The sequence below is a fragment of a genome, unplaced genomic scaffold (genome assembly GCF_019419815.1).
Source record: "Pyrus x bretschneideri cultivar Hongxiangsu unplaced genomic scaffold, Pyrus_bretschneideri_v1 Contig2, whole genome shotgun sequence".
In the NCBI taxonomy this organism is placed as follows: Eukaryota; Viridiplantae; Streptophyta; class Magnoliopsida; order Rosales; family Rosaceae; genus Pyrus; species Pyrus x bretschneideri.
The window spans coordinates 10,785,316-10,805,942 of record NW_025999501.1 but is presented as its reverse complement, the minus strand read 5'-3'; the positions used below and the strand labels follow the sequence as shown (position 1 = coordinate 10,805,942).

At 40.0% G+C, this 20,627-nt stretch overlaps 5 protein-coding genes across 6 annotated transcripts; 1 reads left to right on the top strand and 4 right to left on the bottom strand.

The window, feature by feature from the left end:
- Positions 1-1,867: 1,867 nt before the first annotated feature.
- On the top strand, positions 1,868-5,827 carry LOC125476953 (sister chromatid cohesion 1 protein 1). The gene is made up of 14 exons (XM_048583658.1): positions 1,868-2,182; positions 2,740-2,818; positions 2,923-3,001; positions 3,090-3,193; positions 3,317-3,402; positions 3,487-3,642; positions 3,876-4,041; positions 4,131-4,213; positions 4,304-4,490; positions 4,600-4,666; positions 4,824-4,954; positions 5,065-5,149; positions 5,251-5,363; positions 5,478-5,827. Exons 1-14 carry the CDS (start codon positions 2,033-2,035, stop codon positions 5,558-5,560), a joined length of 1,569 nt encoding a protein of 522 aa, XP_048439615.1. The 5' UTR covers positions 1,868-2,032; the 3' UTR covers positions 5,561-5,827.
- Positions 5,828-7,254: 1,427 nt separating this feature from the next.
- Positions 7,255-10,804, bottom strand: LOC103962135 (probably inactive leucine-rich repeat receptor-like protein kinase IMK2). Its single transcript, XM_009374806.3, is given in 3 exon segments — positions 7,255-8,114; positions 8,233-9,379; positions 9,382-10,804. Coding segments are annotated over 3 exon segments (2,481 nt in total). The 5' UTR covers positions 10,090-10,804; the 3' UTR covers positions 7,255-7,488.
- A 1,159-nt stretch (positions 10,805-11,963) lies between these two features.
- On the bottom strand, positions 11,964-12,992 carry LOC103962143 (PRA1 family protein B4). Its single transcript, XM_009374813.3, has one exon. It carries the CDS (start codon positions 12,931-12,933, stop codon positions 12,250-12,252), a length of 684 nt encoding a protein of 227 aa, XP_009373088.2. The 5' UTR covers positions 12,934-12,992; the 3' UTR covers positions 11,964-12,249.
- A 1,181-nt stretch (positions 12,993-14,173) lies between these two features.
- LOC103962144 (macrophage migration inhibitory factor homolog) lies at positions 14,174-16,274 on the bottom strand. 2 transcript variants are annotated; one of them, XM_048583525.1, is made up of 4 exons: positions 16,113-16,274; positions 14,851-15,051; positions 14,699-14,757; positions 14,174-14,564 (listed from the first exon to the last, which is right to left on the bottom strand). In XM_048583525.1, exons 1-3 carry the CDS (start codon positions 16,221-16,223, stop codon positions 14,704-14,706), a joined length of 366 nt encoding a protein of 121 aa, XP_048439482.1. In that variant the 5' UTR covers positions 16,224-16,274; the 3' UTR covers positions 14,174-14,564; positions 14,699-14,703. The 2 variants fall into 2 exon arrangements, with proteins under 2 accessions (XP_048439482.1, XP_009373089.2); XM_009374814.3 differs by lacking the exon at positions 14,699-14,757.
- Positions 16,275-18,491: 2,217 nt separating this feature from the next.
- On the bottom strand, positions 18,492-20,369 carry LOC125476770 (macrophage migration inhibitory factor homolog). The gene is made up of 2 exons (XM_048583280.1): positions 20,104-20,369; positions 18,492-18,993 (listed from the first exon to the last, which is right to left on the bottom strand). Exons 1-2 carry the CDS (start codon positions 20,365-20,367, stop codon positions 18,766-18,768), a joined length of 492 nt encoding a protein of 163 aa, XP_048439237.1. The 5' UTR covers positions 20,368-20,369; the 3' UTR covers positions 18,492-18,765.
- Positions 20,370-20,627: the final 258 nt, after the last annotated feature.

Genomic DNA, 20,627 nt, shown 5'->3' with positions numbered 1-20,627 from the left:
TTACATTAAGGGGAGGGGTTGTGTTTAGCCTCACATTAAGCTAGCAATAATGTAGTTCAAATTCGCATTTGACGAGAATCAAACCTAAGATCTCTTACTTACAAGTGAAGATAAACCACTAAACCGTAATATTAATTAGCTTACAGAAAAGAATTTAGCTCCTCTTATTTAGTTGCCATAGATTCAAATTCTCGAGCTTGGATAATTGATGGGTTGTAGGCTTGTAGCTCCATTTCCTTAGGTCCATGGCCTGACTCGGTGGCGGGCCTGTGGCTTATCTTCATGGGTCATGGCTCATATTGGGCTTTTGAGATCATGTCCAAGCCCGAGTCTGTACAATGCAAAATTAATGAACTGGGCAGATAAAATCCTGATTAGCCACGTGGCTATGGAGCTAATTCTGTATGCGCACACATCACATATTTACATTTCAGCCCAACCAAGTTTAAAATCTTAGCTTCAACCTCCAATCTCAGCCGTTAATAATCTCCCTCGCAGCACATACCGTCCATCTGTCAGACTCTCAAAGCTTGTAGCACAAAGCTTCCCTGCATCCAACGTCATTTAATCACGTACACAGCACACGCATTCGACGTCCCTCCTGCAAAAGCCGCCCTTTGTTCTCGCGCGCTTAAAATCCGTTAATATTTGCAGAGAGCCAAACACCCACACACAGTCACACACTCACTCTCCGCCATTACCATTTACCTCCTTCCTTCTCAGCTCCCTCTCTCTCTCTCGCTCTCTCTCTCTCTCTCTCTCTCTACTTTCTCTCTCCTCTCTCTCTCTCTTCGACTCCATCCCTCTCTCTTTAGCCGTCGTACTCTCACCGTCGACAGAATGTTCTACTCGCACCAGCTTCTAGCTAGGAAAGCTCCTCTGGGTCAAATCTGGTAAAACCTCACTCAGATTCTCCGATTTCTCTCACTTTTTTTACACGATTTTTTGTTGAATCTATTTGTCACATGTATTGCTCTGTTTTTTTTTCTTTTTTTCCGTATACTTCACTGTTGCATTTTCATCGTAATTTCATGCAGTTTCGCCTGGAAACTGACGTTTTCGCTGGATTTTCGAGTTTTATTGTCTATTTTGTTATTATTTTTCTTTGGAATTATGATTTTTCATGCCATTTTTCTCTTGGAAACTCGAATTTTAAACGATTTTTTCTTTGCAAATGGTGAACTCGCGAAGGAGGGCTGCTACAATGCACGCCAAAATCAACCGCAGGAAGCTCGATAAGCTCGATCTCATCAAGATCTGGTAATTCCTTACTTCTTTCTCTTCCTTTTTACTTCTTCAAATTTTCAGCGTTTCGCCGATAATTTCCACTGGTTTTTTGTGCAGCTAAATCGATGGAACATGATTTTTTGCATTTTTTTTAATTTTGCAGCGAAGAGATTTTGAACCCTTCGGTTCCCATGGCTCTTCGTCTCTCCGGGATTCTCATGGGTAACCAAACTCTCCCTCCCTCCCTCTCTCTCTCTCTCTCTCTCTCTCCCCCCCCTCTGTTACCATTTCGCTTCGTTTGCGTTTCCAGGTGGAGTCGTCATCGTCTACGAACGAAAAGTGAAGCTCCTATACGGTGACGTTCCTATCCTTCATTCTTTTTTCGCTTCGAATTTCGGAGAATTTTGATTTCAAAATTTTCGAACAAATGTTTTCTGACTTATTCTGTTTCTGTGTGTTGCTCTTGTTTCCGTACAGAGGATGCGACTCGTCTACTGGTACTATTTTTCTTCGAATTTCTTAATTGTTTTAATTTCCGATTTTTCTCTGTTTGTTTAATTGATTTTTATTTTATTTTTCATATCCGAGTGTGCTGTTGTAGGTCGAATTAAACGAAGCATGGAAGACGAAACCTGTTGGGGACCCCACCGTCCTCCCCAAAGGAAGATCTCAGGCCAGGTGGGTCCCTCCCCGCTGCTTCTTCTTCTTCTCCAAGTTACCATAAGTTTCAGAACCGGCGTATTTTAGAAACAGCGGCGTAGTTTAGAGTGACATTTGTAGTGGAGGGGCAGGATTGTCATTTGACATGTGGGTTTTTGTCGTCTCCTTTTTTTTCTGCAGAAAGGAAGCTATTACGCTGCCTGAGAATGAAGACACAGAAATTGAAGGAATGCTTAATTTTTCCCACGGCCGCAGCGCCTCCATGCAGTTTCAGCAAACCTCCTATTTTGCTATGGTAAAATGTCGAACCTCTCCGGGTTTTTGTACAACATTTACCTACATTTCAGACTCTCATGGATGGTCCATTGAGGGTATTTTTGTCAATCAGGGGAAACTGTCTATGTGCCTGTCACTTGATAGTGTCTGAAAGGTGTTTGAAGAATTACCTGAATAGGGTTTGTGAGTAGAAGATTTAAATGATGGGTCAAGTTTATGTGTCCTGATTATTGAACTATTTTTATTGCTTGTGTTTTATGAATTTACGAAACTTAAAAATATTTTCTCTAAAAGCGCTCAATCATTTAAAAGTGTTTCCCAAATGAGCCATAGTTTCCGTTTGAGGAAAGCTATACTACCAGTTATGACACTAATTTAAACTTTTTGTTTCTATGGCGATGTGCCAAGGCTCGTGTTACATTAGAAAGGACGAATTGTGTTCTTTTCCACTGTTGTATTATGCCTTATAGTTTTTGTGTATGATAGGAAGATGCCTATGTAGGAACTGCATACAAAACATTCTGAATTGATTGAACCCGCTGCATTGCCTCGTTGAGCTATTGTCTCTCTTTGCAGCGGCTTGATAGTGTCGATGAACAATATGTTAACAACAACGCAGCAGGGGAGGAAGATCCAGCTCCGCAACTCTACCAAGGTTGTATCATTCTTCTAATCTGATTTCTTCGTAATTTAGGTTTGAGTCTTTTGTCCACATGTCCAAAGCTTGCTTATCTGCTAACACAAGTTACTCTCATTCAGCTGATGTCGAGAATATCACCTTACCTGAACGCTTTGATCCATTTCAAGCTGATCATTTTATGTACAATCGCTTGGAGAGGTGAGACGTGTTTCAATCCTCCTACATGAAAACCCCATGTTTTTAAAGTTGTAATCATGGTCTTACGTGTTTTCTATGTGGATGGAAGATTTGAGATCGAAGGGGATGAAGAGACACAGGTTAACTTCACGTCAGGAGAGCACACACACATTCACATACCCCCTTCACCTCCTCGCGATGAATATCAGGAAGGTCAGATCATCCCTTTACCTATTAAATAATTTCTAAATTTCTAAATTTAGATGAATTTGGAAGTAGGATACAAGTCCACTTTAATTTACACAATTGCAAGCATGAAATTCTTCCTGATCTCAGGGCCTCCTGCAGCTGATACAATCCAAGATGATCAACATCCAGATCACCAGGCCAATCAGCCATATGAAAGCAAGGAATTTAGACAGGTAGCAAGTAAATATCATGTTTTCATATAACACATCTTCTAAAGTTGGAAAATTAACTGCAAACTAATCAATCTTGGATTGTAGATGAAGCTGGTTCAAGAGAGACAGGGGACTAGAAAAAGGAAAACAAGAAAGCAAGCATCTGGAATGGATTTTGAACAAACAATCATTCCTGGTCATGTATATCAATCTTGGCTCCAAGATCCTTCAGATCTATCACGAGATGCAAGAAAACGGAAGGTTTGTCCCTGATCTCTAAGGTGTATCCATCAGTTTAAGCCAAATCTATTTAAGGCAGGTGAGACTACATGCGTACATACTAACTTCAAGTCGAAGGGACTAGGATGGGTTACTTTTCGATTGTCATTAACGCAGCATAAATTTTATTTCAAAATTGTTGAAAAAACTGTTGGATTCTATGTTACCAAGTACAAACTATAACTGCCAATGTTTTATACTATGTATGTTTACAGCGCAAAGATGTAATGGCAACTATGAAGATAGCTAACCTCATGGACCTGCCACCTAAAGTACTAATGGAAGATTTATTTACAACTGGAAGTAAAAACGTATATTATCCACGTCCTCTCCTTGATATGTGGATGAAAAGTGTCCCAACTCCCCATGAGTCTCCTGCTGGTCAGTACTTGTTATTTCGTTTCGAGAACTTCCTCATGTATAATAATTGAAAAAGAAGAAATAGCACCTAATTATTGCTGTGTCTGCAGGACGAACCTCTTCACCCCTGCCCCCAGGACCATTGTCACCAATACCGCCTGAGAGACAAAACTTTGATGGTCCGATGGGATACGTAAGCCAATCCACCTTCTATTAGTTGTTCATTTCCAAAAAGACTGATTAAGCTCATGTCTGACAAGTTAAAATGTGTTAAAATGTGAAGCCTTTTCAAGATTTTCATAGTGGAGTTGGCTCCCAGTCTTCCATAGATAAGCAAAGGCCAAGTTCTGGTGTGACAAAAGGCAAGAATGACCCAGCAAGTGTATTCATGGATGGACTGACAGCTAACCTTAAGAACATTGGCTTAGCGGGAAATGATACTAATCCAATGGTCACGCCTGGAAATTCTGGTACAGTTAAATTTGTTTAATACATTTCATACCTTGGATCTTTGGTTAAAGCATTTCAAACATATTCAGTGATATTCTAATCAGTTCCTTGCTTCATTCAAATGTACAGATGACGTAAGATCCATCCCGAGCTCAGCATCAGGGCAGGCAATTCCTTCAGAAGGCAATTCAGGACGGTTAGTAAAATGTTTTTATCAACCAATATATTAAGATTTTCAAAGCTATAAAATGTTTCATGAATTCTTTCTTTGGACAATTATCATGAGATGTCACATGCAATTAGAGATTTGTTGCTTCTCCTAAATCCTGTGATGAAGTACTGGCTGTGGACAGATCCGGCAAGAAAAGGCCTCATTCAGCATCCGGGGGCAACATTAGACTTGAACCACTATTGGAAATGAGTCACCCCGATGTACATTTCGAGTTGTCGAGGTCACCTGAGCAAGGCCCGGCATTTGATCAAGGTATATTATACCTTACTACTCCTTCCTGTTGTTGCAGCAACCAAAGCCGTGGTGGTTAACTTCTTTCCTTTCAGTAGGATTTCAATCACCATTGTAACTCCTTTTTGCAGAACTCTTGGTGGAAACAGGACCAACTCAAACTCAAAAACCGATCATGGAACAACCGCTTGACAAAACAACCGATACTATCAGAAGGTAAGGTCGCCTATGAGATCTGCTGCATTTGCTTGGTGAACAAGTAACTTCCAGTTTCGGTTGCCTGATTGCGTTTTCCTCTTGTATTTAAATGATTGCAGGGTTCTGAAATCACATTTTGAGACTGAGGGAGCTCCTCGGGTCGAATCCCTGGACAACCTAACTGCAGGAAGGAACCGGAAAGAATCAGCTATGCTATTCTACAAAACTTGTGGTACTTACCTGTCCGTACGTTATGTGCTCCTTTTTAATTGCTATGATTTGTAACATTTAACATATTAACCTAGTTTGAAACTAAGACGGGATCATAATGTATAACTCTTCGCAGTTCTGGCTACCCGGGATGTCATAAGAGTCGAACAGAGGACCGCTTACGGGGAGATTCTCATATCGAGAGGGCCGAAAATGTGAACGAGGTGAGACCACACCTAGTGTCCTACACTTGTAGGTCGTTAATCCCCACCTACGTTATGACCTAATCAACATGGAAATAGTTATACAATTAGAATTAGATGAAGAGATTAGAGATTTGCTCATCCGCTTAACGTTTAGGCGCTTATCGACTTACCCTTTTTTCTGTAGTTATCAGCATTTTACTACTAGCAGTTAAAACAATCTTGTAACGGGGACGTTGCTGTTCCTCTCAAGAGCTCCTTTATAAATTAATAAATTGTTAGTTTTACTCTGTGTGTGTGTGTGTGTGTTTTTAGATGTTATCATTTTTTTTCAATATTTTTAATTCAATCTCAATATCCAAGAAAGGAAAATTGAATTTCAATTATTATTATTATTATTTTTTTCTGTCAAGAATATTTTCAACTTTACAATAAGGAAAAATGTACAGAAACGCTTAGATCAATTGCCCACACGTGAGTTTTGGAAGTGGAACTCATTGGGTTTCATAAAAGTTAAAATCTGTAATTTTAAGAGAAAATTTTTAGTGTGTCGAGAACATTATCTAGTATACAAAGTGTCATAATACAAGTGGTTGAATCTCAATATCAGTGTGTTAAGAATACTATCTAGTATACCAAGACAAACTTAATTACTCTTCATTTTTTTACCATGAACGATATTCACTGATTCCAAAAGAAAATCAAGAATACAAAAGTAGACATCAAAAGCTGAATTTTGCGGGACGACTTAAAATATCTATGCTTGTTGTCAAATGATTGATTTGCGGTGCTACTCAACCTCCAACTTCAAACACATTGTGACTCCACACAAAGGCAACATTTATACAACCATTAAAAAATGAGATTAATGAAGAGGTTTTAAATTTTCGTAGAGGGTGCATGGTGACCAAGAGCAAGTTAGGGTAGCCATATTGTGAAATCGTTACCTTGTCCATGGAGGCGGACCAGAAGAAGGCGGTGATGGTGGCGATGAGAGTGGCGGAGGAGGTGGAATTGGGAGAGTCGTCGGTAAGGGTAGGGGGGATGTGGCTGACGTGGCCGAAGATTAGGCCGTCAACGGAGCGTGAGGAGGTGGAGAAGCGTTGGATCGTGGCGGCTAGGGCCGGGCCGGATATTGCTACCTTGTCTATGGAATGGTCTTCCATTGCATGAGCAGATTAGTTGACAGAGACAGAGAGTCGCACGAAACAGGTTGGTTTGTAAAGTAATTTTTTCTTAATTAATTAATTTATTATTATTTATCCTACCAAAAAAAAATGTAAAATGGTTTTTTATATTTCTGGTTTATTTATTTGTATATATTTATATAATTTATATCCGATTGTCAGAGATCAGATAATAATCGTATTAAATACATATAAGTATACAAAAATATGTTTTAAAATGTGAAGTGTTTGTTTTCATTTAACGATGATATTTTGTGTAGTTTATGTGTGTCACAATTCTCTTCTCTATTAAATAACTTTTTCACTCGATTTGCATTATGGGATCAAGTTAGAATTTGAAATATATGGACTGATGGAGCGATGTTTCCATCACTTCAATGGAGACAAAATTGAGCGGTATCAGTGAATACTTGCTACGTAATAAGTCAAGTTTTTAGGGTTTTTTGTGGTGTGCGAATGTGTTGTCTTTTCTCATAGATTCACAAGAAATTAAGTTTGGTTGGAAGAGAGACAAATGGGAAAATGAGTGAAAATAGTTAAACACATAACCATGTTTTTTCTTATAATGATTATTCATTCTTCTGCTTTGTTAACAGAAACACAGCTTGAAACAAAAAGAATCAAACAATATAATTAAAACCTATATTTACATATACCAAAGAATATATCTATATCTCCTCCAAATCCTATCAACAAATTAACTGACAATTATAAAACCCACATTTATCCCAAGTAAAAGTAATTAACCCTTTTCTACTCAGTTGCTGCTGCCTGCTGCTGGTGGTACTTCTGCTCCTTCTTCTGCAGAACCACCAGTTGGCTGATCAGGCTTAATCTCCTCCAGCTGCTCCAGAACTTGCTGAGCTTCCGGCCGCAAAGCCGGCGATGGATCCACACAATGCAGAGCCAACTTCAATGTGTTAAGCAGCAGGTCACCAATGGTTGGCACATCCCTCATGATCTCCAAATCAAAAACTTCATTTATCCACTCCTCTTTCACAATCGAAGCCACCCACTGTGGCAAATCCATGCCGTTCATCGGTTCTCCAGGGGATTTTCCTGTCAGGAGCTCCAGTATGATCACCCCAAGGCTGTACACATCAGTCTTTGTTGTGGCCTTCTTGGCCTTTGAGAGCTCAGGTGCGTTGTAGCCGAGGGTTCCTGCAGTGGCAATCACATTGGTGTTGGCGGCTGCAGTCATGAGGCGTGAAAGGCCAAAGTCTGCAATGTGAGCATTTGTCTGCTCATCAAGCAGAATGTTGCCGGATGTGAGATTTCCATGTACAATGTTCTCCTCGTTGTGGAGGTGGCATAGTCCACGCGTGATGCCAATCACTATGTTCATCCTTGTTGGCCAATCAATGATGGTTTCCGGCCCTCGAGCTGCACAAGGAATATACATCACAAAAACAAGATGGTTAAGGGGTTAAAACCAATAGCGCTTCTGATATATGAATAATGTGAATTAGAAAAGTTGATGAGCATCGATGAATAAACTTACCATGAAGGAAGGATGCAAGGCTACCCTTAGGCATGTAATCGAAGACGAGAAGCTTCTCTCCCTTGGGTCCCAAGTAATAAGCCCTCAGAGCCAAGAGATTCGGGTGGCGAATCTTCCCAATTGCTGCAGCCTCCATTTCAAACTCCTTCTGACCTTTCGCTGTCTTTTCCCTCAATCTCTTCACTGCAACTTGGTTTCCTTCCTCTAATGTCGCCTTGTATGCAGTCCCATATGTGCTCTTCCCCATTATCTCAGCAGTGGCACACAACAGATCATCAGCTGTAAAAACAAATGGCCCATCAAAGTGAACAAGCCTCCCACCAGCCTCACCGCCATATTCAACTCCAACGCCACCAGGAACTGCCTTAGCAGCGCCCCCTGGAGCAGCGGCCTTCATGGCGGTTTTACCATTCTTTCCTTTTGAAGCAGACCTTTTCCTGATCAAACAAACAAGCAAAATGCAGCAGAGTAGAAGCAAAACCGCCAGGAGGGCACCAGCCGCTATGAGAATTATGTCCTTTGTACTAAATTTGTGGTGATGCTTTTTCTTCGAAGGCTGCTCCGTTGGCGGAGAAGATGGAAGAATCTGAGGCGGGGGAGAAGAGCACGGAGTTGAAGCACTGTACCCGCACAGCTGAAGATTCCCCGCGAAAGAGCTGGCATTGAACTTTTTTGAGAGCAGAGAAGGGACGGCGCCAGAAAGATTGTTGTGAGAGACATTGAACGAAGTGAGATTGGCAAGGCTGGAAAGTGAAGCAGGAATTTCACCACTGAATTTGTTTTCGGATAAATCCAGTTGGTAGATTCCAGAGATATTCCCAACAGATGCTGGAATGTGGCCACTGAAATTGTTCTTCCTCAGGTTGAGCACTGAGAGGTTCTGCAACCTTTCCAGGCCTTGCGGGATTTGGTTATCGAGGTGGTTGCCCTCGAGGTTCAACGAAACAAGGGAGGAGAGGTTGGAAAAGCTAGAAGGAAAGCTTCCATTGATGGCATTGTTGGATAAGTCTAGCTTCTGGAGCCTTGTGAGCTCCCCTATTTCTTCGGGAATGGTCCCGGAAATCTGGTTGTTGTCCAGATAAATCTCTTGAAGAAAACCCAATTTGCTCAGAGAACTAGGAATAGTTCCGGAAATCAGATTATGAGGGTCAGGATCATAAGTTGGTAACTTAGATTTCGATTTCCAGCATCCCAAGTGCCTGGTATGGAACCAGATAGGTTGTTGTGTTGGAGGGCAAGGATGGTGAGAGAACGGAATTTGGTGAGACTTGTTGGGATGGAACCCGAAAGCGAGTTGAAGCTCAGATTAAGTCTAAACAACTTCTTAGGATTTGCAAGACTAGAAGGAATCGTGCCAGTAAGCGAATTGTTGCTTAAATCAAGAGTTTGGAGAAGAGGGCAGTTACCAATAGAAGGCGGGACAAACCCCGAAAGCCGGTTGTTGAAGAGGTAAACCCCTCTGAGATTGGGAAGGAAGCCGAGAGACAAGGGGACAGGGCCAGCCAAGACATTGTCGTGCAGGCTGAGCTTCCGAAGCGCTTGCAGCTGCCCAATCTTTTCAGATATTCGGCCCCCGAGTCTCCTCCACGGAAGCTGGATTGCAATAACCTGTCCGTTCACACACTTAATCCCTGCCCACCCGCCTGAGCAGGCTCCACGTCCGCTATCATTCCAGCTGCGCAGAACGCCGGTGAAATCAATGAGCTCACGCTTGAAAGCTCGAAGAGCTTGGTAATCGGATTGAGTCACAATCATTCCATCATTCCCTCGCTGGCCCGAAACAGGCCGGTAAGTGACAACCAAAAGATGAACAAAGAGCAAGGCATGGATGAAGAAGGACTTATATTCCATAAACATCGAAGGACCGCAATTTCTACGAAGAATCGAAGAAGTTGGACGAAACAAGCTCTAGAAAACCCGAAAACGATGGGAGAAGCGAAGGTATCGTTTTCGGGTTGAGCTCAAGGTGTGAAGTATATTTTTGTAAGTGAGGAAGAAACGAAATGGAAGATAAATAAGGAGGCAGAAATAATTGAGGCAGTTGGAGCATGTGAAGATCTGAGTGAGCAAGGAAGAAAAATAATGTAAAGAGGTCAGGCAGGAGAGATTGGGTGGGATCGAAAGACTAGTTCTTCATCATCCTTTGTTTATCAGATAACGGCTATTTTTTTATTTTTATTTTTTATTTCTGTGGTGGAATTCCACCATATAACGGTTACGGTTGAAAAACCTGGAGTTTGGTCTTCACTTAGGTAAAAGAGTTATAAGATTCTCCAACGGCTATATTTCGTAGGGCACATTTGGCATCCAAGGGCAATGTGTTATCACTTGATACATGCCGTAAAATGACCATAATAACCTCTGGTGGAAAGTTGAAAGCCTTTGTTCGAGACGTCCTAGATTGATTCAGGACCAATGAATCCTGGGAAACTTAAAGAAACAATCTGGTGATTCTTGTAATCATGGTCATAATGATTAGAATTTATAAAAGAGCTCGAAAAATCCGTGGTTTATATACGACTTATTGTCTAGTTAATCTCCAATTCATTACATATGTTTTCTATTAAATGTTCGTAAGCAGTCTTGGCTCAAAACCAAGCACAATGACGTTCTAGAATTCTTACGGCCGGCCCCATTTAGTTAAATATGGCTTGGTTATTGTTGCTCGTAAGTGGTCTTATTTGTGGATTTTTTTGGTGTCCGATTATTTACCCAGAAGAAAATCTGGTGTACCGTGTTCTGGTGTACAATTCCTTAAACTCTGCAAACCAAAACAAAACAAAACAAATTTGATGGAGGGAGCAATGCAAATAATCCGACGACTATCCCCGGACTAATCACAATACCATCAGTTTGTATGAAGAATAGTAGGACGAGTATCAACCCTTTTTGTTTCTCTTTGCAGCAGAAAATCATTCATGAATCCGCTAGCACGAGGACAGTCGAAGACTCGAGCAACACATAATTTGCTAATGAAAGTAGCTCAGTAAATTGCAACCCGACGGAGAACCAAAGAAAACTGGACCGAACTTAAATCCTTCCAAAGGATAGGAACTAACATAAACAACACAAAATAGTTCTCTCAGGTCAAAACCTGATGCAATCCATCCATTGTACTCATAGAGGCAAAACTAGCTTCAAGTGCAATAGTTAGAAACGCTCACGGGTTCTCATAAGCCCATGCCCGATTCAACACTCACTATATGGTTAACTTGAACAACGTCACAGATGATAGAAACTGTTCTTATCTAAGATTTACAGAAGTCATGGAGATTATGTAAAGAAACTGGTGCTTGCTAGTCTACTCCATGGACAGTTAACAACCAAGGAAAGAATTCATCACGATATGGATGAGAACGACGCCTAAGTTTCAACCATCAAAACGACCAGGTATCAGCAATGGCATCTCAAATGCTTGCAAAACTAAACAAAACCTGATTCGGACAACTTAGCTATTGATATATTAGATTCACGGGCATTCTCCTAAGTCCTCACCAAAGCACAACTGAATTGCCAACAGTGTTGCTGTTGCTAAACAACAAGAAACATAGAGATCACTACCGATTCAGGAGCGTTTGATTTGAACTAAATTTGTAGAAGAAACAAAATTTCACTAGTTCTAACAAATGAACCGAGAAGCATACAGATCTGAAACTCGTGTTAGAGATAATCACAAAAGATCCAATGCCACGAGATTTTTACAAACAAGCTGTATAGTAAAAGATGCACACTGCCAAAAAGAATGAACTATATCATAGATCTGTAGCAATTACAAATTGTATTTAACAAAACCAAATGAAGAAACGAAGGGACAAAAGTTTGATTGATAGATATACCAAGAACCATCAAAAAACATGAATTTTCTATCTAAATCAGAACGAAGAAGGTACACAGATCCATACAAATTCGCCAAGAAAATTCACCCTACATATATATTTATAGAACAAATGCTTCAAATTTATTGTACCATCATCGTCTTGTGCGCTATCCAATCACAATGTGGGGACGTAGATCAGATCAACCGCGAGCGGCGGCGACGACGGCTGGGGATGTGGCAACAGCGACATTGGATGCGGCGTTGTTGAGGAAGGAGAGGAAGCCAGTGGAGGCGGAAGGCTCTTGCTCGTCGAGGAAGAGGTCCTCGGGAACTCTAAAGGCGCCGTGAGCGAAGACAACTGCAACACCGATGGCAAGAGCGGAGATGAGGACGGATCCGACGGATGTGAGGAAGACGACGAAGACGGAGAGGGCGATGAGGCCCCAGAGGGTCTGGGTGTCGGAGTATGTGCGGCCGAAGATGACGAGAGGCTGATCGGAGGGGCGGAAGAGGTAGAGGAAGAGCCAGGCGGCGAGGAGGCCGAGGAGGACGAAGAGGGAGAACGGGTGGGTGACGAGGGAGACGGCGACGGTGAGGGCGAGGACGGCGAGGTAGTTGACGCGGAAGTAGGAGTAGTTCTTACGGACGCGGACGGTGGCGTCGGAGAACGATTCCGGCTTGGAGAAGGCAGATCGGTCGAGGAGCTCGGACCAGGGGCGGCGCTGGGCGAGGCCGTTGCGGCAGGTGTCGTAGATGTTGTTGATGAATGCGCGGAAGGCCGGGGTAGCGATCGGGGCCTGGGACTGAGCCGTCCCTCCGCCGGCGGCAGTGGCTGTTGCGGTTGTGGATACCGGGAGGATCGGCGGGGCTGTCGGAGTCGACATTTTACGTTGTGGTGTCGGTGGATCTGGTTTTCTGTCTCGGATCTCTCTGATAACTTTTTGGAGGGATTTGTGGAAAATATTTAGGGGGTTTGGTTAAATAAGGAGGGGGACTTGTGAGGTGGAAGGTTGAAAGTTTGAAGAGAAGGAAGGTGGATGGAAATACGAGTTTATACGGTTCAACTTGCGTCGTCGTTACGTTTCGCCGACGGAAAGTAAACGACGGAAACCAGGTGAAAAATATTTTGACTATCCCATTGGTGAAAGGTGGTTTTCTTCTTCTTACCGTTTAATGTTTACTTCCAGGGTCTCAAGCTCAACCGCGTAAATCATTTGGAAAGGTTACCCTCCAGATTCTTTCATCAAATCCATCAATTCGAATTCTTCAAATTTGATCCAACAGTTAAAGCTATTATAATTTTTAAAAGAGATTCCAGTTTTTAGTTGTTTGATCAAATTTCAAGGACCCTGATTGATGAATTTGTTGAAAGGAATCCAAAGAAGATCCCTTTCCAAATCTTTTGACTCAAAAAAACTGCTTAAATTGTCTCAATCGTCACTCTATTTTGTTGTTTTTATTTACTTACTTACCGTTATTATTATTTTAATCGAGTTGATAGTTAATTGTTAGAAGAAAAAAGAATTGCTTTCCACCATTGCTATAGAACATCATTTAATAACGATAAGATATATATTCGATTTCAACCCAAATGTTGACATACATATCGAATAAAATTTCGTAGCTCAATTGATTAAAAACATCTACCTTGTATTTAAGCAGACGCCAAGTATTGGGCGTGTTAAAGGATCTAGGTGAGAGGGGGATCGGTCTAGGGTGGACTAGAGAGAGCTACGCTAGTTATAGGATGTTTTTCTCCGTAAAAACATCTAAGATCCGTACGGTTTCATCTCTCCCACTATCGCTTATATAAGAAAAAGAAGTACATACAGGTTGTCATATTGATGAATTTTATTAAACCACATTAAGTGCACCATATAAAAAGTTGTCACATTAATTTTGTAAGACAATATTTTCAAAAGCATTTGACATCGTGCAATGTAAGTAATTGTTAATTTGTTAGGCGATGTTGACCACCAAGGGGAGGGAGGAGGTTGTGGTGCCACTTTCTCACAACTCGCATGATAACCGCACATGAGTTTGTATAAAACAAACGAAAGAACAATCCTAACTAATACAATTACATATGCCAACCAATGCAATTTAGCTACACAGATTTTCAACTCAAGGCTCCAAACACGACATTTAACAATTCCACAAATTAACCACGGTGAAAAATTCACAAAGTATAAACGCAGTTATGCAAACACCAAACGGATGAACATAACACCCTGATTGCCAACTACAGGTTCCATAACATCATTGATCACTACCAGCTCAATACAACTTACGCCAATCGAAGAATACAACAAGCCTTTGATAGTTCCATTAGGTTCTACTTAAGCACGCATACGGAAAATGACAATAAACTAGTCTATGATTTCAAAGTACTTCGATAACATGAAATCACCACTTACATATAAAGCTGTCTGAAAGTTCATGGCGAATTTAAGACACTGTTCAAATGGTAACACGTACTCTAAAAGGTAGACCCGTTCCATCCAAAGTTGGAACCCTGCAGAATAGCAAACATCGGAATCATTAAACGTATCAACAAGTGGAATAAATGGCTACTAAACATGAGTTTGATTCTTGAGAAAGGCCAACAGGAGCAATGCTCGGGGTTTTAAACAGTAGAGATTTATTTACATGATCTAGTTCTGGTGTAAAGCATGCAAACACTGTGCATATTCTTGACTCTGGTGGGCCTAAACAAGCAGGAAGAATGCAATGAGAAGAAGCACATGCAGATGCCAATGCCCCTTTCTATGGAAAATTAAAAAGGCGAGATGGTGGCTTGCCTTGGTGTCATAGAACTTGAGAAAAAATCGTGACTTGGGCACGGACAACTTTGTCTCGAGAATTGCAGCAATTGCAGCACTCAACTTCTTGTTCACATCAGGATTCAGGCCGCCAATGGAGACCAACTCCCCATAAGCAGCTGGCTCCTCAGTCCCGCCAAAAGATATGGGTACTGATCCCTTCAGAACAATCATCACATACTGCATATCAACACACACGAACACAGTTTACATATGTGTTCGACACAATCACCATCAACCAAAGGGTAAAAAGTTTAACCCCAGTAAGTCACTATGAACCTCGCATCCAATATTAGTAGAACAATAGCTGTTTTATCATCTAATTTAGGAATAAAACGACATTGAAGTTATCATCAATAAGGCATGCCTATGAGGCTAAAAGTTAAGGGAAGTAATTACCTTTTTCTCCTCCTACACGCCCTGCTTATTTACGGCGTTTTGATTGAACAAATTAAAGGATAATCAATGGACACAAATAACCAGGTTGTGCAGAGGAGAAAACTGGAGTCCGAAAATCATTCTCCTAACTCTATAATTGTCCTCGTCCATGACTAACAGTTTGGGAGTGATTACGGGCAGGCCAAAATCACTTCTAGAGTGTTTAGCAAAATTTAAAAGTTCTTTAGATGAGTGATTACAGGCAGGCCTAAACCCCAAGATTATTCGACGTTAGCGCAAAATGAAAAAAGAACTTTTCTTTCTCTTCTAAGTGAGGGGCAGGAGAAAGGATCTTGCATCCATCTCGAGTTGCTCCCTTATCCGAGCAACTCGTTCTATTCTCTCTGTGGTCGGGTAGGTGAAGCGTCTAGCTTATCGGGTCTAGTCAAATCGCTGAAAAGGCATTGGTGATTCTCCAATTTTGTGAAACAATCCCTAAGAACTACATTATCTCCAAAAACAGAACAAAACAAAATAAAACCAAAAAAAATAAAATAAAATCCACAATCTCTAACAGGTTCAACTTACTGAGTATTATTTACCCTTTCTCCGAGTGTTCAAGTTATACATCCTACAAGTAGAGAAATTACTCAGTCATCCCCCAAAATTCTCAACAAAATATTGCAAATTACCAAAAACATTCATCCTATTTCTGTTTTAGAAAATTTACCGTTAATTCAGCAGAAATAAATAAACGTAAATTTGAAAAAGCAACACATCAATACATAAAATTTCCAATTTGGGACAAAAATTCTAAAGTATGTAAATGTGTGTGCTCGAGAGAGAGTGGGACAAAGTCGTACAGCCTCGGGTTTGCCGATGATCTTGGCGACGGTTGAGGTGGCTTCGGAGAGGACGGCGGAGGTGTCGACGCCGTCCAGGTTCACGTTAGCTGAAATGTTCAGGCACGGCATCGTTTCGTCTTCCCGGAGTCACTCACACTCTTTGGCTGTTTTCTGGAAATGCGTTGGTAAGTAAACCCTTCTGTTTTATGTGTGAGAGAAAAATATCAGTGTAAACATCACACTTTTCAACTACCCAAAATGCCCTTATGGGCCTGGCCTAATGTTTTCACTCTGGGCCCATTCCAGTACTTGCATTTCTGGGCTGAGAAGCGGGTCCGAAACGCGACGAGAGTAAGGGCTCCAAAATCTAAGGCCCTCTCTAGCATCCTCCTTTCTATTTTTTTTTATTTTTTTATTTTTTTAAACAAACGATATAATTTATACTAGGAAGATGGGTTGAGATTAGTCTCACAATGAACTAGCAATAATGTGGTTCAAATTCATTTTTGGCGAGAATCAAATCTAAGATCTTTCACTTACAAGTTGATGAATATCAGTAAACTGTAGTACTAAGTGGTCTTTAGTATACTTCTTATATTCAATTTTTAGTTAAAATAACAATGAATGTATCTAAATTATTGGTACTCAGTTTTAAAATAAAATTTTAGATTCTAGAAGGATACCAAACATACCTTAAAGGTTTCTGCTCGATATTCATTTTTTTTTTTGTCAAACAATAGATTTTGTTAGATTAGCCTTCAACAGGGTTTGAACTCACGTCGTCATATAAGAACTCAACACATTTATACCATTGTGGTAAAGAGCCACTTGCGCTCAATATTTGTTTACGAAGAGTGACTTTGGGTTAAGATTCGTCCCAATGGCCCGACACATCCACGAGTGAATATTCCGGACCTTGCTAGCTCAAAGAGATAAAAATGGACAAAGTGAAAAAAGCATTTACACAAAATCAATAAGCAATCGATGAAGTTGTCCAAGATCTTTCAAAAACTAATACAAAACTTTCATGATTTAGTATGAAATACTTTCAGCACTCTCCTTACGTATGGTGTATGTTGAATTGAATATATGGAGAAATTCTAGCGTTTGAAATTATCACACTTCAAAATCATTCTAAAATTCGAGGTGTGAGATTAAGAGGAACAAAAAGTAGAAGGTGATAGTTTAAGAGTGTAAATTATTAACAAAAAAGAGTCAGACAAAAGAAAATTTAAACTCATTAAATCAGATATCCAGAAACTACCAATGAAACTTTAAAATTCCAAATAAACGACTTCTTGTTGTATTAAAAACTCAGAAAACGACATGTACCTAAAATTCATTAAACATAGCTCATTTGTCCAATGAATGTGAAAATTTCCAGATTCATAGCAAACATACACGACTTACTTGTATCAAAGTTTTGCACGTTTTTGAGTTCCAGAAGTATAGATAATTGAAGTCTAAAATAAAGATGCTTAAGTTTTTTCGACTTTTCGAACCAAATGTCAGTCGCCTATTGTATTTAATTTCATTCACATGTGATTTGTATATCATCTCTTGGTGTACAATTTGACATGTTAGTTTGTCACAAGCGATATGTGAATGGTCGGTGATAATGATAGGACACAACCCTCCTCATAGAGTGGAAAACTACTACTCCCTAAAATCTGCATATGGGTGGGAATCAAAATTCCCTTTCCCTCTTTCATCTATGATTCCACCATTTGGATGTCGTATGGGACTACTTCTTTTTGAAGCATTTTGGAACAAAATGCTTTTGGTATAAACTCATTCAAAAATTTATTAAAATTCAAGTGCAAGTGCTTTTTGAAAAAAGCAATTGGGAGCACATTCTAGATGTGCTTTTCGGAAGGAGCTTCTACGATGCAAAATTATTTTTAAGTTTTTTTGCAAACATAATTAGAATATTATTTATTGTACCATATATTGGATCTCACTTATATAAAAGGGGAGAAAAAATTTGTTTTATAAAAGGATACTTCACCCTCACTGTAGGAGGATGACAAAACCCTAGCTAGTACCAAATCTCTATGTACAATGTAACCCTCATTTTACATAGTGAAAACCGGGCTTACACCAATGTGGACGTAGCCCCAACTTGAGGTAAACCACAATATATCGTTGTGTTCTTGTGTATGTAATTTACAGTCGAATTTACGTTGATTCAAGATTGCATCAATATTTTTAATTAACATAAAACATTTCTAATCATTCTAAAAGTAATCCTAAACAAACTGGAACTCTTCTATAACCATTGGATTTGAGATCAAAACCAAATTTGAGTTTTGTGTCTATGATTTATTGGAGAACCCTCATCTATATGGTCCCCCTATGAAAAGAAATTGAAATTGGTCTATTGCGTACATGACATGAAAAAAAAAGTAAGGTCAAGCATCATTCCAACTTGGTCAAATTCATCCAAATTATTACAGGACTGGAAAAAGAAATGGAGACATGGCCTCTCCTTTCTGTGTCCTAACTTCACTATCCTTTATTCCTTCACAAGAAAATAATTGGAATTGTACATAAATTCATGATTCATCTGTCGAGTTTACGCACCACAAGTTCACACCGTGCATAAAAACAACAGATCGATCAGATTAGCCTCTCCTTTATTTTGTTGGAGAACAACATTAGAAATTTTCATTTACAGTTTAGATCCTGTAGCAGTGCTTACATCAACAACTTTAAGGAAAAATCGAGTTTTTGGGATCGAAAGCTTGGACTCGAAAATCGTGCCGAGAGTGGCGATCAGTAGCCTCTTCACTGCCGTGGTAATGCCGCCCATTGCTACTAACTCCCCATATGCTGCCGGTATAGTAGTACTCTTGCCAAATGATATGGGCACCGATCCCTTAAGTAAGACCATCACAAACTGTGCAAGCAAAGAGAAGTTCAACAATTAAACATACAAAGGGTTCGAGAAATGCTAAGTATAGTCGTCCACATGCGAGTGAATAACTCCTAATCATTATTGATGCAATATAGAGCCCACATGGCCGAGACTGAACCACTCGCACGTGGACGACTCGAGTACAACCCTAGTTAAGATTAGTGGTTGCGAGTCAAATTAGGCATATATGTGTAAGCAGTACTGATTATTGAGTAAAGTTCTAAAGATCCGGAAAGAAGGTAGTGGGATTCCAACCAAATGGACAGCTACTCCAGTGCTTTATATTATGTCAACAGACAGCAACTGGCTTATAAAATTTTAAACCCTAATCTCCATGTAAACTAGAGACCCTTCAATCACTGCCACAGACAGTTTCCTGCCCCCGAAAATAAATAAATAAATAAACTAGGAAAAATAAAAAATCACCAGCAGAGTGAACATATATAGTTCAGCAGCCCTTGAACAGAAGGCTTTTGGTCAAGGCAGGAGAAAAACTTACTTACACTCGGGAAAATTATTACAACGACATCCACAATCAGTAAGTAATACATCATATCATCAGCAAAGTTACACGCGTGAAAGTAAATTATTTGCTTGGGATACTCACACAGAGACTTTTGAGGTGTAGATAGCTTCTCATTTCTGAACCATCAAAACTCCCCTTATTCCTTCAGATTTGGACATGGCATCCCCATCTGCTTGAGTTGACTTTCCAACTTGGCAGATCAACGAACACAGCCCAGAAATTACCATTTTACACAGATGATATTTTGAAGCTGATGAATCAAAAATATATATATTTAAAATACCCAACCCAGATCAAATCCCACTGTTGATCGACCAAAAGCTAGTTTAGTGGGTTTTTTTTTTCTAGACTCCAGAAATAATTAATCACATAGGCCAGTCAAACATTACCTATTTTGCGTTGCAAACAAAAGTCAAACCTATCGTTCTCTACATGACGATATAGCAACTGCGATTAAACTAACAAATGGTGCAAACTGTTGATGCCCCATCTCCAACATCGGTTGTGTTTTTTTCTGTGTGTGCGAGAAAGAGAGAGAGAGAGAGAGAGAGAGAGAGAGAGCTTACGTCTTCGGGCTTTCCGGTAATGTCAGAGATGGCTTTGGTGGCTTCGGAAAAGATGGAACCACTGTCGACTCCGTCAAGGGTGACGTTTGTGGAGATGTAAAGGCAAGGCATGTTTATCTTCCGATCTTCCTTCTTTTGGAATTTGAGTTTTAACCTCCAAAACCAAAACTTGTTTATGAATTTGTGGGTGGAAATAAATAAGGGACTAAAGTTTGAGATGTGGGATTCGAACGAGACAGCTGCTCTTTTGAAAAACAAGCCCATCGGAATCTTGGTGATATTTATCTCTCTGATAATATTGAATAGACTAAATTTTTAAATCAAATTTGTAAATCAAATAATACAGTGATTGATGATTAAATTATTAATTAAATGTTAATTCATATTTGTGACACATCATTTAATTTGTAAATTTAATTTAAAAATTGTGTCTCTTAGCATTATCCTTATCTCTACATATAAAATGAGAAGGAGAAAGTGAAGTTTTCAAAATACTATAAAATACCGTCCAATAATCTCTATTA

Bases quoted from the DNA above. Each gene is read 5' to 3' on its own strand.
- LOC125476953 (XM_048583658.1), top strand. From the start codon at position 2,033: ATGTGGGTTTTTGTCGTCTCCTTTTTTTTCTGCAGAAAGGAAGCTATT. The intron at 3,643-3,875 runs GTTTGTCCCTGA...GTATGTTTACAG, and splicing joins GAGATGCAAGAAAACGGAAG to CGCAAAGATGTAATGGCAAC. The intron at 4,955-5,064 runs GTATATTATACC...TCCTTTTTGCAG, and splicing joins AGGCCCGGCATTTGATCAAG to AACTCTTGGTGGAAACAGGA.
- LOC103962143 (XM_009374813.3), bottom strand. From the start codon at position 12,933: ATGTCGACTCCGACAGCCCCGCCGATCCTCCCGGTATCCACAACCGCA.
- LOC103962144 (XM_048583525.1), bottom strand. From the start codon at position 16,223: ATGCCGTGCCTGAACATTTCAGCTAACGTGAACCTGGACGGCGTCGAC. The intron at 15,052-16,112 runs GTACGACTTTGT...GTTGATATGCAG, and splicing joins TCATCGGCAAACCCGAGGCT to TATGTGATGATTGTTCTGAA. The intron at 14,758-14,850 runs GCAAGCCACCAT...CTGCTTGTTTAG, and splicing joins TCAAGTTCTATGACACCAAG to GCCCACCAGAGTCAAGAATA.
- LOC125476770 (XM_048583280.1), bottom strand. From the start codon at position 20,367: ATGGGCTTGTTTTTCAAAAGAGCAGCTGTCTCGTTCGAATCCCACATC. The intron at 18,994-20,103 runs GTAAGCTCTCTC...TTGCTTGCACAG, and splicing joins TTACCGGAAAGCCCGAAGAC to TTTGTGATGGTCTTACTTAA.